Source organism: Zerene cesonia, chromosome 22 (genome assembly GCF_012273895.1).
Source record: "Zerene cesonia ecotype Mississippi chromosome 22, Zerene_cesonia_1.1, whole genome shotgun sequence".
NCBI lineage: Eukaryota > Metazoa > Arthropoda > Insecta > Lepidoptera > Pieridae > Zerene > Zerene cesonia.
This window is the reverse complement of record NC_052123.1, coordinates 594,647-614,995: the sequence shown is the minus strand read 5'-3', so window position 1 is coordinate 614,995 and position 20,349 is coordinate 594,647. Positions and strand designations below refer to the sequence as shown.

General features: G+C 32.0%; 1 protein-coding gene and 1 non-coding gene across 4 annotated transcripts in view; one reads left to right on the top strand and one right to left on the bottom strand.

Annotated features, from left to right (window-relative positions):
* Positions 1-224: 224 nt before the first annotated feature.
* Positions 225-20,349, bottom strand: part of LOC119836123 (neural/ectodermal development factor IMP-L2-like) — a 43,729-nt gene continuing 23,604 nt past the window's right edge. Inside the window, exons 1-7 of one of the 3 annotated variants that reach the window (XM_038361378.1) lie at positions 8,826-9,018; positions 4,689-4,827; positions 3,939-4,099; positions 3,289-3,451; positions 2,887-3,080; positions 1,643-1,765; positions 226-1,300 (exon numbers count right to left, since the gene is read on the bottom strand). In XM_038361378.1, coding sequence (XP_038217306.1) covers positions 1,280-1,300; positions 1,643-1,765; positions 2,887-3,080; positions 3,289-3,451; positions 3,939-4,099; positions 4,689-4,800 — 774 coding nt within the window. In that variant the 5' untranslated portion in view covers positions 4,801-4,827; positions 8,826-9,018 and the 3' untranslated portion in view covers positions 226-1,279. Of the gene's footprint in view, positions 1,301-1,642; positions 1,766-2,886; positions 3,081-3,288; positions 3,452-3,938; positions 4,100-4,688; positions 4,828-8,825; positions 9,019-20,349 lie in introns of those variants that run through there. The other 2 variants (XM_038361379.1, XM_038361377.1) reach the window with 2 other exon arrangements.
* Positions 6,902-6,974, top strand: Trnak-uuu. Its single transcript has one exon. It is a non-coding gene; the product is annotated as a tRNA-Lys (tRNA).

Here is a 20,349-nt window from a genome sequence, read left to right as displayed (position 1 = left end):
TGTCTAATTTAAACGACAGGTCAGACAGATATACTAATAGGACTTTGACGAGAGGAATACAGGAAAGGACTGGGAAGGGTAAGGAAAAGGACATAGATTTTAATTAACTTAATTAAATAGATCAAAAAGTATCCTCAAATAATATTCCACATTTGGTTACAATTAAAAAACAGCACATTCGGTTCAAATGTATTTATTTCAATCACAGTTCTACATAATGTATTAAAAAACACAATAATATTGAATATAATATATATTACATTAGATTTTAATAACAATTTCATATATTTAAAGGCAGAACGCCTCGTATTCGGTGGGACCAGCCGCACCAAGTATATAAAGGGACAGTAAATTGGTTTATCACACGCCTGAACCGATTTTGATGGATTTAAACGTTTTGATAGATTCTTCGAAGGAGTCTTGTGGAGGAAATAAGTCGTGAATCGAATTGGGGTTGTAATGAGCGAAACCGCGGGCGGAAATTAGTATTGTTGTTTTATTTATTGGGAATGCGGGTATTTGTAAAAAATGTGTTTATTAAAGGTGTTGATACTCGTAATTCTTTATGATATAAATGACAATGGAAGACATTCTATAAATATTATTTGTAGCTATAATAATTGTACATTTAATATTCGCAGAGAAAAAACAAAAAATAATTTCACCAATTAATTTTACAAAGTACCGCATGCGTTAATAAAAATAAATATATATACTGTGTGAATAATTAATACGTTAATAGCAACTCGTCAAAGGCTATGTAAAAAAAGATACAATTTTGAATATTTAAAAAACACTTTAACAATAATAGGAGTGCTAATTTACTATGTAATTGTAGAAAAAGTATTTTTTTTAGTTTTTAAATGAATTTTTACATATTTATTTTTTTTAAACAAAATCTATATGCATGTGCTTTCTAAGTATTAGCTCTTAATTTCGGTTGTAACTTCGACTTTTATAGGTAAGTAATAATACAGATTAATTGAAACGGGAATAAAATACATATTTTAAAGATTTTAAAATAATTTTTTTATTGAATTGCCTTTAATTACGTAACAAGAAATTTTATTTGTCGTGTTCAGAAACATGTTTAGACATCTAAAAAGATTTTTACATATTTTTCTATAATATAGTAGAAACTACAACTGTGTAAAGTTCTAAGAAGATTCGTCTAAAAAATAATAAATATAAAAACGCAGCGTTTCGCCGTTTGTGTGAAGTGCTCTTATAAGTAACAGGAACATCGTTTTAAGTAATCTTGCTTCATCTCGCTTCAGTTTTATCCATCTTTATCGTCCGGCTGAAAATAAAAGTATCTTCTTACAAGAAACGTTTTAAAAATATGTAAAAAATATATATATTTTTATTTAATTAATAGAGCTAAAAATTAATCGTTAGATACAAAATAAAGGTTACTGTATACTGGTTTTATTTAAATCTATTCAAGTGTTTCTGAGTGATTGATGACAAACAAACTTAAGTGATAAATATTAATTTTAAAAAATTGAAATTATTCTAATTTCGTAATAAATTAATAGAGAGAAGTCGTCGATTATTTAAAAGATAACTTTGGTAAATTATAATTTTCGATTTTTATATTAACATAGCATAAGAAAAACATAAGAAAACATAAAATACTTACTCGCGCTGGATAAACGAAGGTTTTTATTTCTGCGGAACCGAATATATTACTGGCGTGGCAAGTAAACTCGCCCATGTCTTCCCACCGAAGGCCAACTATCACGAGTTCGCCTGAACGGAGCACCTGGATATATGACGATTTAATTAAATATAATATTTTGAAGAACACATTCCAAAAATATAGAAAAATAAAATTGTAATTGAGAATTCAAATTGAAATATTTAAGCTATATATATAACAATAGTTGTATTTTTTTACATTTTCGAAGACCACAGAGTATAATATAATATACAAGTATATCCTAATCAATCTTATGTTTATAATTAAGTATCTCATGCAAGTGATATAAGTCTTAATATATTTTGAAAACCCAACGCCTCTTTTTAATATTTATGCAGGTTTTTGATTTTTGTATGTAACTGATTCCTTTAGACTTGAATTTGACCCACTTTAACGGACAGATTTAATTCAAACTTTATTCACTTATCAAGGATCGGTGACAATGAATGATATCATTAGTTTAACTTATTATTTACTATTAATGAAGTTTCATAATTGTGATATATTTACTATTATTTAAATGGTTATGACAATATGATAATATAATTTGTTATAACGCCATCTAGTGGCGATTTGCGGAACTTAGACAAAGTTGGCGTAATGCTTGTCACTCATATTTGCATACGATTGTATATACATAGACACGCGTAGAAATGTAATATTTACTTTTTTCTATTTTGTGAAGAGGAAAAATAATATATATCTATATATATAAAATTCTCGTGTCACAGTTTTCGTTGCCATACTCCTCCGAAACGGCTTGACCGATTTTGATGAAATTTTTTGTGCTTATCCGGTATCTATGAGAATCGGCCAACATCTATGTTTCATACCCCTAAATGATAAGAGTAAGGCAGAACAGCGTTTGCCGGGTCAGCTAGTAATCTATAAAATAACAAAAAACCTATTCATGAAATTGGAGTATCCATTTGTAATATTTAAACAAACGCCTTTGATTTGATAGTATCGGTACACGATACAAAAAAAAATCTAAATTTCGTCTATTTGTCCAGCATTCCAGAGAGAATCGCTGGACCGATTGTGACGGCACTTTTATTGTCATGTAGCTGATGTAATAAGGAATAAGATGAACATTGGGATTAACAGAATGAAATCATCTACGCGGATCAGCATGTAGCTATTACGGAATAACCTGGACCACATCTTATTTCAATGGGATTTACCTTCATCCTATGATCGTTCTTAATTAGCTTCCCGTTATTATCCCGCCAGGCGAGCGCGGGGCGCGGGTGGCCGCGCACGCGGCACGGCAGCGCCACGTTCGCGCCGATGATGTCCACGAACACCTTGTACGAGACCAGGATGCGCGGCGCCAGCGGGACGAGCTTCGAGCGCTCCGATAGCTCCGTGCTGCCATCTAGCGGGGAGTGGATGATTTATTTACAGATATAATACTGACAGTAATTTTTATTGGTATCGTTTTCTGCCCAAAATTATGGTATTGTTAATTAGAAAAAAAACATATTTCAATTCACTGAAGTCTTTAAGACTTTTTCTAGTTTCATGTTGCTGTTTTATTACATCTTTACTATCTTTACTATTATTAATAACTTTAATATACATACCCTCACTATACACCACAGTGGAGGCCCTAGCTGTGGAGGGGCCCGACACCACTAGGCAGGTGTACCTTGCGCGGGGCCCCGAGCGGGACACCAACAGGGTGGAACTGACGCGACCGAGAGATGACGGATTGGTGTCTATTATTTCGTTTGACTCTTTGTCGTACTGGAAGGGAATTTGGGAATAAATTGACTATATATATCGTATATCGTCTTAATTATGTGAATATCACTGTAATATGTATTTTTAATTAGGATTAACATCATCATGTATCTAACATAATACAATAATAGCCGATTTTAGCACCAATTCACATAATTTTAAAGGTTTTTTAACCAAATGTAGAGAGAAAAAGTACTAAAAGGAGTAGTTAAAAGTGCACGTGCTTTATAATCAACTATTTCAACTTTAACATATATTTGATAAAATATATAAATCGTATAGGTGATCGATCTATAAACGCTCACACCAAACTACTGTACCGGACAGAAATCCAGATAGCCTATATGATGATCTTCTAAGAAAGATTTTTAATGAATTCCATTTCCTAGGGCTTGAAATAGATAATGAAAGCTTGTACCACGAAAATTTACATAGACCAAGCTGTGGGCTATAGCTAATAAATTATAAACGTTAAAGTGTCACCCCATACCTCAGTAACAGGTGCGTCGTTCTTGAACCAATGCACAGATGGCGCTGGTGCAGCGATCGCCTCGCAAGTCAGTTCCAGTGTGGTACCAGCGACGTGTGACAGTTTCGCTGAGGGTCGCTTTGTCAGTGTTATGAAGCGCTTCGTTTGTTGGCGGGGTACTACTGGAAATTGTTATTATTGCAATGTAATCCTACTAATATTATAAATGAGAATGTTTGTAAGCATGTGTGTGTGTTTGTTGCTCTTTCACGTAAAAACCACTGAACCGATTGCAATGAAATTTAGTATGTAGACAGCAGGACAACTGGAATAACATATAGGCAACTTTTTATCCCGCTATTCGTACGGGATACGGACTTACGCGGGTGAAACCGCGTGGCGCAGCTAGTGATTATATAACTGAGGAACAATATGGGTTTCTATAGGAGCAAGAATTTGAAAATCGATTGATTAGTTTCAGAGCAAATTTGGTGAATAGGAACGAATAAAAAACAGCGAAAATTAATGTAGGAATTTCGTGACATTCACACGCACCTATTTTATTACGAAAGTAATTCATAAATAAGCATTAATTTCATAAATTTGTTTGCATTATCCTCCATAATTTTATAAAGCTGAGATTGTGGTTGCTTTAATGTTCATTTGAAAAAGCCATTTAAGAACTACTAATTCGATTTGAAAGTCTTTTTTAACAAAAAAAAAATACTTCTCTCTATAGATATTTAAATATATTCATGTCATTATACTTACAATTGCTTTCTATATGGTTGTCCATGTCTAATATTTTCATATGTCGGTTGATATTGGCTGCGCGGGAGTCGCACAGTAGCGCCGCGGCGGCAAATAGCAGAACTTTGTACATTATTGATGAGATTCTTTGATGAGTTAACTGTAAATAAATATTATGCTTATTATTTATTATAACTGTTGATATATAATATTATACAGAATGAAATAGGCCATTTTGCTTTATACTTAAATTGATATAGGTGAGGCTACAAACAATAATGAAGCTGTGTGTGAAACAGAGTTTGGGTCCAATGTAATTATTGTAGTAATTAATAATTATAGCAATTAATTTATAAGATCGATGTTTATAAATATAAAAATATAATATTATAAGGTTGAAGAGTTTGTTTGTTTAAACGCACTTATCTCAGGAACTTCTGGTCCGATTTGAAATTTTTTTTCATATATATGTACTACGGGCGAAGCCGAGGCGCTAGTAGTAAATATTTTTAAAGGTTCACGAGATTATTAAAATAATTTATATATTTTTTTTTTTTTTTTTTTTAATGTCACAGTAGGCAATGGAGCTGGTGGGACGCCTGATGGTAAGCGCTACCACCGCCCATGAACATTTGTAGAGGCGTAAAGTCGATTACAGACCTTACGCCTCTACAAATGGATTGCCGACTTTAAATTGGGAAGGGATTAAGAAAGGATTGGCTAGAGGAATAAAGGAAAGGACTGGGAAGGGGAAGGAAAAGGATATGGGCCTCCGGCTCCGGCATATTTCACGCATCATTCACCTTTTAATATGTTTTTTTATTATTATTCTGATGTTGGTAAATCTCGTTCGAGATTAGCTGCTTGACCTAAAATTATGGACCTCATTAATAACTATTAATAGGGTCAATAATGTTATTCCGTTTGTGTGTTTTTCTTAACCGTTTCGTTCTAGTAACCGTTATATGATTTACTTATAAACGAAAGGTTCAATAGTATCATATTTTTTAAGACCTGCGCTAGCATTCAAAATGAAAAAAAAAATATGAATCGGTGAACCTGTGATCTTGCATCTTTAAGATCGTTTAAAAGTTCTGAGACGACAAAAAAAATCTAACATTCTCCTTTTTTAAGTCGATTGACAACCCAACCCAAAAAATTTTTCATTAATTAATAAATACGTCCGACGGTTTCATCTTAAATTCTAGATTTCAATAGTTTGTTGAAATGTCTTAGATTTATCTGGAATCGAGCCCAGGACCTCCAACGGCTACCGCGGATTAGCAAGTCATGCAAAAACTCGTTAGCAACAAGCAATAAACACAAACGAAATATTTATTTCCGTAATAAAACCGTCAACTGGACATTTTTTGCGCCTTAAAGTTGAGATGCCGCAAGCTGTGACGTCACAACACGCCCTTCTAAGAAGGCGCACACCTGTCTTTGTAATAATTTTGCATCTATATATAATTCTAACATGTGAATCTTAACTAATAAATGCGAAAGTAACTATGTCTGTCTCTTCTTCACGCCTAAACCACTGAATTTCTAAATAATCTAATTTACAGATATAGTTTGAGACCGGACAAACAGATAGGATAGTTTTTATCACAGAAATCTCACGGAAACGGGAACTATGCAATTTTTATATTGACTACACGGGCGAAGCCGGGCGGATACTTATAATTAGTTATGTTATCTGTGGTTATAATATAATATTTAAGAAGGAATTGTAATAAGCAAAGAAAAATTAAGTTATTTTAACTCATCGTTTGTAATTAATAGGACAAAATTGATGATTGGGAAAATTAAATGTTTTTGCGTACTTTAGTTGTTCAATTGAACTCTTTAACGAAATTAAATTTGATACATAGATAGATTATAGTCTGGATTAGCGTATGGGATTTGGGCAAATCAAAAAGGTAGGGATACCTACTTTTGCAGGATTTCTTAATAAAAAAACAATAATATATAATAAATTACATTAAAATCTCTCATTAGTTACTGTATCGTGCAATTTATATGTATGTGTTAATATAAATAATAATGTATTATTTAAAAAATTATGGATTCAAGTATAGTTACTTAAAGCTTCATTTAAATCTACTATTTGCGTAAAAAATCGATAAAATCCACCAATGACATAAAATATCACATTTAATTATTATTATTGTAAGAAATGTACATTTCGAAGTAAAATAGAAATTATCAATAAAATGGAGAAATATTGTACAGCCCGGATAGCTCAGTCGGTAGAGCATTGGACTTTTAATCCAAGGGTCCAGGGTTCAAGTCCCTGTTCGGGCGGCGCTTGTTTTTTACATATTAACAAATTAATGTATGGAAATATCTTATATGTAAAATGTAAGTGGATTTGAACAATCTTTTATTACAGAATAAATGAAAAAACGATAGCAAGTTATCATTTGGTAAAAAAAATATGTTTTTTTTTTGCAGAATTTTTGCATAATAGGAATAACTTCAACGGATAACATGCAAAACAAATTTTGCAAAATTACTCATTTAATACTTTATTGATTATTTGGTAAAATAATAATTTTAAACAAACATCTCTTTTATTTACAAACCATTAATAATAAATGTATAAGCAAAAATGATTACTTATTTACTTACTTCGTATTAAGTTAATTAATCATAACATATTGTATTATTAATTAAAATGTTATAAGTGCATGCCCGTTGGATAAGCATAAAAATACTATAAATTTTCGAAACTGCTCATTGTGTGTAAACCTTTTGTAAATTTTATTGAATCGGTTAAAAACACAATAGACGATGGCGCCTATTTTTTGTTGGACGCCATTTTGAAATTCCTGTTGCAACATACAAACGAATTACGTAATGCGCTTTTAGTTTTGGCGCGAAATTTTTGTTGTTTTTTTGCTAGAATTTATTATCTATGCAGTATATATTATAGTGTTATCTGTGACTATATTAATATTATAAAGAGGAGAGATTTGTATGTAAGTTTTTAATGTTTTTACACAAAAATACTGGATCGATTTAAAAAATTCTTTCACCATTAGAAAGCTGCAACTTTACTGAGTGATATAGGCTAAATAGGTACCATGGGCGAAACCGGGGTGAACACTTAGTTTAGCATATTAACTATAATATTTATAAATGCATGCATGCCTATGTCACTCGGAGAAGATGCATTTCTAATGGTTAAAGAATTTTTGAAATCGTTTGTGGCGTCAAATATTACAAACAAACAAAAACACAAATTTTTATCACCATCGTCATCATCATCAGCCCATATATGTTCCCACTGCTGGGGCACAGGCCTCCTATGAGGGTTTTTATAGTGTTCGACTGTATATTTAAAATATAATTACCACCTTGGATTACGTAACTGTGTAAAAGCAGTGTTTTCTAACTAAGTATCATACTTTGGAATAATTCTTAGTAATTTCTTTAGAAAAAGTTGATCGTACCAAAGATAACATAATGCTATACCTTCTAGGTTCGTACAAAGAATTTTAAATTATCATGGTTTTCGTTTAGTGAAAATTTTTATTGAATAGTATCTTTCATTCTTTGCATTTCGCAAAAAATAACATAAAACCTTTATACGTTGATTTTCAGTTAGGTTTCTAAAATATGAAATATATAATGTATAAAGCATTTTTAAAAATATGTTAGTACGAGACATATGTCACGTATACAACCTTTATGGAGGTTATTTAAATATTTTACTGCTTTCGCGCCATAATTACACTATATAAATGTAGTTAAATTCAGTTAATATCTTAAGTCATTTATTATAAATAGAACAGTTACCTTAGAAAAATACAGCTCATTATTTTTATGTGACGTTAAATTTATAGATTTCATTTGCTTTGTCAGCTATAAAAATATTTATTAGATTAAAAGAATGTCTTAGACATATTAAAAGCGTAAAGTATTGAATTTATAAGGGTTGAATTTATAAAACATTACTAAAAGTCCTATCACTACATATATTTTTTAGTTTGACAATAGATAAGAGGTGAAACGATATTATCGTGTAGTATCGTCTTAGTGCCTCTAAATAAATCAAATAAAATCTTAAACTACACAAAAAATGTCAAAAATCGCTTAAAGGCACATAAAAGGAGTGAAAAAAAAACTTTAAACACGTATAAAAACACCCACCTATTAGAAACCGTAATTCAGATTATAAATCGCAAATCGCGCTGGCTGTCAAAACCAACAATAAATTTAATGTGAATTAAAAAAAAAAGTTACGTTCACTATCACAGGCCACAGAAATAAGAAATACACAATAAAAAATATGAGCTGTCAAAATTAAAAAATCGAACACTTTTTAAACTGCGCGCACACACACAGGATCATTGTCCGGGACTAAATGGGTAGGAAATGTATAACCATCAGTTATATAGCTGGCTCCTTGAATACCAAATTAAAAAAGTGGCCAAGTGTGAGTCGGTATCGCGATGTGGGTTCTTACGTCAAACAAAATGTTTGATGGATAGATATAATTTGTTGAGAATTAATAGTTATCGTTTATTGTTGTATCTAGAGAGATTTAATTTTGAAATCTTTTATTTTAGGTTTTATAATCAAAAGCAGATTTGAAATAAAGTTTAATGTACACATTTAATGAGATGTTTTAATAGACAGTATAAATAAATAATTAAATAAAAAAAATAGAAAAACGAAACCAGGCCGATAAAATAGGTGGTAAGGATAGGTATACATTCATAAAAATAATGCTATATTTTTGACTATTATAATAATGAAACTAGCATATCATAACATATTGACGTGTACCTGTAACATAATTCGACAGAGGCGCGGTTTTGATTAAAAAATAATATATAAGGAGTTACGCTTGTTAATTTTAGTGATATCTAGTTAATTAATTATATAAATCGATAAGATGATATCTTTATTTTTTATACTATTAAATTCAGGTTTAAAAATTTATCTTTCTTATTTTTCCACTAGATATTCAATAATCGACCTTACTTTTGTTAGAATAAAAAAAAAAATACAAGTAAACCTGCTAATGCGAATAATATCAACCGAAAATACCGCTGAATATAGTCTAATTTACTAGGTTTTCTGCATCAATGAACCCTAAAAACGCACGAATCAAAAGGCGTGAAACTTCAGCACTTGTACTTTGTATTGATAGTTTAGCAATGTTTAACTGTGTATAACTTTACTCCCAGAAGTCTGGAGATCCTTTTGATAATGACTACTTCACGATAAAAAATATATTTTGCTACATAAATCTACAATTCTCTCATTTTTAAGGGCAGGTAAAAAAAACTAAAATCATTTCTAAATAATATAAAAATAATAATTAATAAAAATTGCAACATAGCCTACGGTAATGGAAATAATAAAAAAAGCTTGAAAAATTAAACTTTCGAAATTAGAATTCTGATTTAGTATAAAATAAAAACCCACGTTTATTCTGTAACTAGGACAATTGTAACAATCATCCATATTTACAAATCTGTTCAAACATTTTGTTGCATTGCAATATTAAACTCTATTATTACTAAAATTATATACCTAGACTATAAATTATAGTCTTTAAATTGTAAAATCATCTTTTAAGTCGAAAGAACAGTTTTTGAGTTTACGCAATAGATACAAAAACACAAATCGCTATAATTTAAAAAAATCTAATATTTCTTAGTATCACAAGTAAATGATATGAATAACGTTTTGTGGTTAAGGCCACGAAGAAAAAGAGGGAAAGAAAAAATAAACGCCTTTCGAAAATGGAATTCATTACGATTCGGTTAGAAAAATATTTTCTGTGTAGCGTTTGATCTAAATATTGGCCCCTTGTAAGAAAAACCAATTGATCGTTAATAAGTTTGTTATTCTGCCACTAGATGGCATCTGTATCAATAGATTAAAACATTATACAGCAAATTCGAGAAAACCAATAAACATTAGTATACTTTGGTATCTTCAGACGTGATATAATTTTATAAATTTGACATAAAAATGCAAAAGTAATTTAGAGCGAAGCTTTCAGTAAAATAAAAAAAAACAATTTTAACTGCAAAATCAGTAAAATTATGATTAAAATGTAGATACTTAAAACTAGACGTAAAGCATTTGATACCACTAGTTCTAAGGAAAACGCGTTTTAAATTAGAATATACTATATTTTTCGGACAAAACTATATACATCATTAATTAATCGTATTTTTTCTTATTTCCGATTTTTTTCCGATTTGACGCGTCCTTGGTATAGTGGTAAACGCGTGAGCGTAGAACCGAGGGGTCCTGGGTTCGATTCCCGGTGGGGAAAATAAAAAAAAAAATGTCTCGGTCTGGCAGGACACAGAAGGCTGATCACCTACTTGTCCATAAAGAAAATCGATCAGTGAAACAGATGTATATCATCTGCCCCATACCCCAGTAGGGGACACGGGACTTCACTTTTTTTCTTATTTCGATTTGCTTCATCACAATAATTAGTACAATAATATTGTCATATAAGTACATAATACATCTTGTACTAAAGACATTTAATGTCAACTACTGACGAAAACGCGTTCTAACGGTAATCCGGTATGAATTTATCTGAAATATATCACAGGCACTCAAATCAAATCTAAGACATATCCACAAACTATCTTTGTCTACAGACAAAAATCAAAATGCATTTAAAGTTCCTACTACAATTCATTTCTGCGTATAAAACTGAATTTTCTAGAAAATATATATATTTAAATTAATGCCGAGATTGAAGATGCGCAGACGCTGAATATTGTAAATACAGATTTTTCTTTTTGCCTCTAAATATGCGTCTACTTTGAATTCATACATTTTGAGGTTATGTTAAAATGCGCGGGAATCGCAATATTTGTGCCCTTAATTTCTTTTTGTACATGGAACAAAGGAATGCCGATTTTTGTTTTTTTTTTATTAAAACCAAGTGGGGATTTTAGGATATAATATAATACTTTTATGACCAATTTATTACTGGCAACCCCAACTTCACCTGTGGTACATACGGGTAATATGGCATATATCACTAAGGGACTACAGATATATGCAATGGTGAAAGAATTTTTGAAATCGATCCAGTACTTCCTGAGATTGATGCGTTCGAATAAACAAACTCTCTAGCTTCATAATATTAGAATACGATTATTATATTAGTATAAAAATGTTAACGTGTATATGTTATTACTATAATAATCCTACTAATATTATAAATGCGAAAGTTTGTAAGGATGTGTGTGTGTTTGTTGCTCTTTCACGCAAAAACTATTGAACCGATTGCAATGAAATTTGGTACGCAGACAGCTGGACAATTGGAATAACATATAGGCAACTCTTTATCCCGATATCCTTATGGGATACGGACTTACGTGGGTGAAACCGCGGGACACAGTTAGAAATTAATATTACTAAGTAACGACCTATTTCTTAATCTTTTCCTGTATTTTTTTCAGTGAAAAGTCGTTGTAACAGATACGTATACTTAAAATTTATGATTGAAATTCGCAAGTTAACAATAATAGGTAAACATGAATTTTACAGCTGGCGTTCCATTAAAATTCATCGTTTTATATACAGCAAGTCTGGATATTACTGAAGTTACCGGAAATGTGTAGTTACACGCCACTTATGTTTATGAAATATATTTTATGATATTGGACTCGGCTTGGTTTCAAGAGTTAAGTGATGTAAGGCGCGGTCAGTTTATGGATGGGTTACCGTTTAGATAAACTGGCATAGATGGAGCTATGATTTACTTAAGTTATGTAGGTATATGTTACTTAATTTAGCTAAAGAGTAACTTCCTAACTACTGAGATGCTTATAAAATTATAATGTATAAAATTGGTCAAATACTAACAAAAATCTAAGAAAAATCATAAAACATAGAGATCGAGAAAAAAACTCTTTCTTATACAAAACGACCGTCACAATTGATTTATTTTGGAAACTGTCGGAAACATCTGGAATACGGTGGACATAAAAGGAATTTTCCTTCAGAACCCATCCGTCAATGATGCCAATATGAAAGTCAAATGATTTCACAGGCCTTCGCTTCCCCCTGTGGGCCTCCGGGAACAAGGTCAGGCTGAATGCGCATTTTTATGTGATGGTGAAACACCTGGTGATGATTTGTCATCATCAGAATGTAAGTGAAGTCCCGTGTCCCCTAGTGGGGTATGGGGCAGATAATGTACATCCGTTTCACTGATCGATTTTCTTTAGGGACAAGTAGGTGATCAGCCTTCTGTGTCCTGCCAAACCGAGACATTTTTTGTTGTGCGTCCCCACCGGGAATTGAACCCCTCGGTTCTACGCTTACGCGTTAACCACTGTACCAAGGAGGCGGTCATCAGAATGAGAAGGGTTTATTTAGACACGAATCTTGTCTGTGAAGGAAGTTTATCAAATACTAGTTATTAGAAGTGGCTTTGCCTGCGTGGACAAAGGAAATTCTTTGGGGAATGAAAGCCTATGTCGTTACTATAGCCTCATATCTCTAGATAAAAAATTGTATTACCATAAAACTAAAAAATAAAATGAACCGCCTTCAAGTTTTGAGACCTATCTATAATTTAAATGGGGCCACATGGTAGGGCACCAGCTTTCAAATAAAAAAGAGAGGTAAAAATCGGTTGACCCCGTAAAAAGTTATGAGATAAACACATAAAACACAGTGGAATTTATAACCTCCTCTTTATTTTAATCGGTTGAGAATCGGTCCGTTAGATCGCTAATAAAGACAAAGAATATTATTAGTTGAAAGTCGTCATTTTTCTTAGCGATTACATTTTTAAGACAACTTGGATAGTCTAAGATTAATAAAGAGAGGTTGGAGAATAGTATACGATAAATTAATTTACGAAGTTTTTTTTTATTGTCAATTTGTTTTCAAATAATTCAGTTCTGGAAGTACAGATTTTGTTTTGCTAAATTGACAGAAAATTTAAACATATATTTGATATGCATTCCGTTAACAGTAAATCAAATTTTCATTAAATAATTTATAATACAACTGACCTAAATGAAAGTTTTCTAGCTTCATGTATAATTGTATCCTCCTGTGGGTACCAAAAGTATGCCCTAATACACGTTATTTCAGTTGATCGAACTGCTAAGGAGAGTCCCCTACAATTCAAAGCAGTACGAAATGCAAGGGAATTACCCTGTATTTGTTATTGGCTTAGAATAAAATATCCCGAAACATTAATATTTACAACTTAATTTACAATACAAATAACATTTCAGTAAGACCACAGACAAACAAATTACAATAACAGCTAGGAAAAATGATCGAAAAACTCATGGAAGAATCGATGAAAGTAAAAATAATGCTAATTTCTTAGTGAGAAAAGAAATCACGTTTTATGGACACATTTCAATTACTAATGATAGAGTCACGTGGGGAAACACAATTTGTAATGATTTCTGGTGAAAGAACTGAGTTAAAAAATACAGTATAATAAAAAAAAAAATCATCTTTATAATTGAATACTTGGGTGTTTCCACATGAAAAAATTAGCAAGGCAAATAAAAGGTACATGTTTTATTATGAAACAGCACTAAAACACTGTAGGTAACAGAACCTTAATTATTATTTCCATTATCTGATATTGAACCATAGCGCTGGCTTAGCCATGATGAAACTCAGCAGAATTTTCCAAAATATAAAAGCAGTTTGAATATTGCAATGTTAAAATCTTTAAATGCTACTTTTAAGATTAAATCTAATGGACCAAAGACAGTTTAAGGCTAGCCCTCTATGCGAAGAAATAAGGAAAGGAACATTTATTGAAAAAACAAACATAAAATAATGAAATTAAAAGGAATGAAGTTAAAATGAGAAAGTACTTTAGCAATGATGGAGATGAAACAATTAACGTTTGATAATAAAACTTGCTTTAAGTATTCTGAATAGATTGATATGTCTTATAGTTATTTATGCACGTGAGCTTGGATATTACGCAGTTACGTTTGTATAAAAAATTGACAATTACGAGTCGGGATGTTCAAAAAAAAATCAGTTTGTAAGTATGGACGGATAAATGGATGTACGGATGTTTGTGACTCCTTCACGCAATAGCTCATCATATCGGTATGAAATTTGATACAGAGATATACATATTATAGTCTGGATTAGTACATAGGTACATAGTATTTTCCCCGGTTCCAGGCGAGTGACGCTGCGGGTGCCACCTAATGTGTAATAAATTAAAGATAATAAATAATGTCTAAATTAACGAAATATAATCTAAATACCAGATAATTAATTTGAATAACATATATATATTATCATAATTAATTAAAGACGTGATCATTACATATATATTTGGCTTATTGTATCTATATATTATTGAAGATTAATCTTATCTTTGTTCATGTACACCTGATTTTAAACTGAACCATTCAAGCATGGCATAGCACGCATTTTTTATTTATGTCAGTCCATTCACGTGTTATCGACAATGTAATTCACCCCAAAATTGCTTATAATACACTTATATAAGTTTCTGCGTGTTTTCCATTTATTATTCGATAATGTAGCATTACATATATTTTGAAATTCAACCGATAATACCCTTGACCGCTGATTATAAAACTGGTAGTGTTATAATGTAATGTATCACAATTCAAGGATGGATTCACGTGGCAGCATAAGCTATTACTTTCATGTGTAGCTTTAGTTGTTTTTAATTTAGTTTGCTTTTTGTTGGTTTTTCTTATTTACGTTACATATTTATTGGATACATTGTCATGAATAGTTTTTGGGTGTATCTGTATGGATTTATAACGTATGGTATTGTTAAAGCAATTATAAATCATACGACCAATTGCAGATCCTTGAGGTACACCCCAAATAATCTATGATATGGAATTGTGTGAAAAATTTCTTGTTTTTTCTTTTTCTATATATTGAACTTGCGGTTTGCCTCGGCTTTATTTGTGGTATATATGTAACTGTGGCCTGTTGTAGCTAAGAATACTGTACCAAAAAGGAAAAAATGTCTAAAATTACAATATTTTTACAAATCGCAATAATTTTAAAAAGGGCTCATGAGAACATGCTATTTGTATAGTATCGTTTAAATCGGGAAATTCTCTATTTTTTTTGAGTGCATAATGGAGAAATTTCATATTTTTTATAGGACTGATCGTTCAAGTTTTCTAGAATGATGCGGTGGCCAAAGGAAAATTACGATTAATTTTTATATTTATCTACTATAGAGATTGGTATTTTTATTCTGTAAGTGTTGTTGATTGAAGTATGACGAGATTAAAAGTTAATTACGACATATTTTTTATTTCACTATCCTGAAAACTCATTACTCCGTCGCCATTGGTCGTGAGAGACACGTCGCTCATTGGTCATTTTTACAGGATTAAATTCGGTTCTGGCTTTGAAATGCTCCTATGCTTACGATATGCTTACGATTTACTGAATAAATTGATACACAGACGGTTACACAATGTATGTAAAATAGCAAGATAAAAAATTTATAGAATTTTAATGTGTCTAAGTATAATGTATTTTCAACAACATAGTTTTGACTTGGTATTATGTAATTCTCCGCATATTTGAATGACTAGCAAATAAGAATTAATAGAAAGACATTAAGCATTTGCGGTATGAGAATAACAAACTCATAGGTATGGATCATCAGAAACGAAATAGTATGTTCCCACTCATGGGACACGGGCCTCTCATAAGGGTTTTAGCCGTAATCCACCACGCTGTCCAAGTGTGGTTGGCAGATGACAGGTGCGTTCCATCACGATGTTATCCTTCACCATTTCGAGCAGTGATGTGAACAATGAACAGATAAATAATTAATTTATTTCTTGTACGCTAATGCGCTATCGAACCGCCGACTTTTTAAGTCCGAGATCCTACCCCCTTACCCCTGAGCCACTGCACATAGATACAAATACATAAGAAAGATATCTAGATTAAGATTTGAACAGAATATTTCAAGTTCCAACGTCCCGACATGACTAACCTCACGTAAGCCCGGTGATACGTCATTCATCATTGAATCTAGAATCTAAATGTTTGATCTATTGCTGTTATTAATTTACATCCCGCTCTTGTGTTTTGAAGTGATTCCTTATCCTCATTCAGTTTTGACATTTGTCTTATAGTCATCCGCCATTTTAATGCTATCCTATTCAGTACATTGCTATACATATTATTTTGTGGATTCATGGTTAAAAGCTGATCGGATCTGAACGGAATTTGCTATATAGATAGATTAGAAGTCTGTTTTTAACCGACTGCAGTATAATTATTTTTAACAAAAACCTAAACCGCTTTTAATTGTGAGAACTAGACTAAATTTAAATGGGGACCATGGGGCTGGCACAAGTCATCAAAGAAACGAAGTATCATAAAAATCAATTCACCTAACTTAAGTGAAGTGACCTTGGGGAGGAACCACTACAAAAGTGAGACTCAAAGACAATAATTATCTATTAAACAAAAAAATAATCCACGGAGTTATCGTTATCACTACATCGTATAAAACAAAGTCGCTTTCTCTGTCCCTATGTAGCTATATATGCTTAAATCTTTAAAACTACGCAACGGATTTTGATGGGGTTTTTTTAATAGATAGAGTGATTCAAGAGGAAGGTTTATATGTAAGTACTTGTTACTATATTAATTAATAAATAAACATCTATTAAACTACTCCGAATTTAACGTGCGAAGCCGCGGGCAAAAGTAAGTGGTAAATAAATAAATAATAAATCCTTCTTTGTTTTTGAAACGTCGGATTCACATTTTTCAAATACTCGAAAATTATATTTGCTATTAAAAAACAAAAAAATATATTTTTTCAGAAAGTGCGATCATATAAAAGTCTAGGTATTATCGAATAGCCTAGGAAATCTTTCAACAGCGCAAGAGCATTTGTAGTCTAAACAAATGTACCTATATTTGTTATCGCAAAAGAATATGGTTTACCTGCGTTGAAAGAAACGTAAGCAAATATATCAGAAATATTTACTTTTAGGAGGTTGAACCCATTTTTATATAGTTTCCGTATTCGACTTTACTTATAACAGATTTTGAAATATTTTGAAGACTTCCATAGTGCACCAGTACTTTACAATTTACATAAATCTATGAGCGTTAAATTACTGTTGTGGAATTAATAATCTAAAATTGAAAGAAAAGCAAATAAAATCATATAAAAAATAATCATTAAAAGCAGTTCAAGCAGTACAAAGCTACTCCTTTTATTGATATCGGTTTAAAAAAACATCATAATGTTTTCATTGTTACACTAGCGGTCCGCCTCGGCTTCGCTCGTGGCACGTTTTTATCAAACGGAGAACAAATTTTCCAAATCCAGTTGTTCCTGATGTGAGCACAAACAACTAACAGGTGTAATTTCACTTTGATTTACCCGCGAAAAAACTTTGTTATTGATCATTGTGCTAGTCGAGCACGCTTCGGCACGATTGGGCCAGCTCGCACCGGGGAAGTACCACACCCCCACAGAAGACCGGCGTGAAATAGTGGCATGCGACTGTGTTTCATACGGTGAGTGGGGGAGCCGGAGGCCCATTGCCTTTTCCTCACCCTTCCCAGTCCATTTCTTCTTTCCTGTCATTAATCCTTTCCAATTCCCTTACCCCATAAAAGCGGGCAGCGCATTCGCAGAGCCACTTTGCGAATGTTCACGGGCGGTGGTGATCGCTTACCATCAGGCGAACCACCAGCTCAGTTACCCGCTATGACATAAAAAAAAATCCTGGTTCGAGTACGTAATTTTAAATTGAATGGAAATTTTCGTTAGCAGTACATCACGTGCTATGCTATGAATCTCATAACAGGATGGTGTTATACGTGGGATATGTTATAATTTCACTATTAATTAAATTGATTGGTTGCAGAGTGTTTATTATTACACAAGAATATATATAGAATATATGATAGCCATATTGGAGTTCCGTAAACGTTATGTGCGAGTTTGAGTTGTTTGGAAGATATGGTAAGCGCTACCACCGCCCATGAACATTTGTAGAGGCGTTAAGTCGATTACAGACCTTACGCCTCTACTACTCTACTAATATTATACATACATATATATCTTTCTTTTTATTCAATCTTTCGTATTATATATATGCTCTGCCCTACTCCTCTCCTCTATCTAATTTCTCTCTGTACGTCTGGTTGTCTGGAAAAAATCGCTATATAGCGGTAAAACCGCAAATTGTTTATATTGTAACTTTATTAAGCTTTTTTGTAGTTTTATTGGGAGCAATAAAGAATAAATAAATATTTATTATTTATAGTTATCTATTGTTTCTTCCGTTATCAACTATCCATCTTTAAGCAAAGCACAGCGAAGTAAGTCGTATGCGCCACAGGCTTACCTTCCTGCCCTTTCGGGGAAACCGCAGCCCAGGTAAATCTAAGTGACATTGTTGTCTTATCGATAGGGGACCGTGGTTCCAATGTCGGTTAGTAACAGAACTATCTGAATTATATATCTATACTCTATATTATTATTATGAAGCTGAAGGGTTTGTTTGTTTGTTCGGTTGTGCGCTAACCAAGTCTAATACTACCTGAAAAATTTCGATTTGAAAAATTCTTTCAGTGTTAGATAGCTATAGGCTATAAGCTTTATATGTTCCACGGGTGAAGCCAAGATGAATGCTAGTCTTATTATAATGTTTCTGGGTCGTATTTTTCTACTGTCACAAAAAATATTACGTCATGTCAAAAAAATACAATATTTAACGATTTTTTTAAATATCGTTGAACAATGGACACTTATTTAACGTTCATGTTACGTGACACGCTGCACGGACAGACTAAAAGGCGACTTTTCATAATACATACAAAAATAAACCATATCGTACCATTATAGAGTTCAAAATTCAATAAACTAAAGTATTATCACAAGTACCGAAAAGCTATTCAGCGCGTACTAAGAGAAATAAACTCTACGCTCTAGCCGTAAAGATTAAAATAGTTCGAATATGTATTTATATGCAAACTTGTAATTATTGTAAATGGATCCTTATCCTTTCGTGATAAGGGTCAAAATGTAAGATGGCATTTATTGTACACTTGCATAGGATTTTCCCCAATGCGTTTTGATCATTAACAAGATAAAATGTCTCAAGAAATGACTCATTTGCAGCTTGATGTCTTAATTTCTATTGCTGTGGCCATGGAGATTCCTTATGGAATCGTATTTCAGTTTCAAAGCACTACATAGTATAAACCGGAGTCGCTTTTTCTGTCCCTATGACCCTTTGCATGCTTAAATCTTTTAAACTACGCAACAGATTTTGATGGGGTTAAATAGGTAGAGTGATTCAAGAGGATTGTTTATATCTATAATAACATCTATTAAACTGCTTCGAATTAAAGCGCGCGACGCCGCGGGCAATAACTAGTTACTTATATATATTATATAAGGTCTTATAGAAGGTTAGCATAGTCTAAAGTTTCAACTGACGGGGAGGTTAACAATCATTTGTTTTTTTTTGTGTTTGTTACCATATAGCTTTAAATGCTTTAATTAAATTAAAGCTGGTGCCTGTCATGTGGTCCCATTTAAGTTTAGTCTAGTTCTGCCAATTTGAAGGCGCTTCTGTTCTGTGTTAAAATAATTATTAAGATTTCTATTACTATATTCTGAATAAAGCATTTTCTTTAT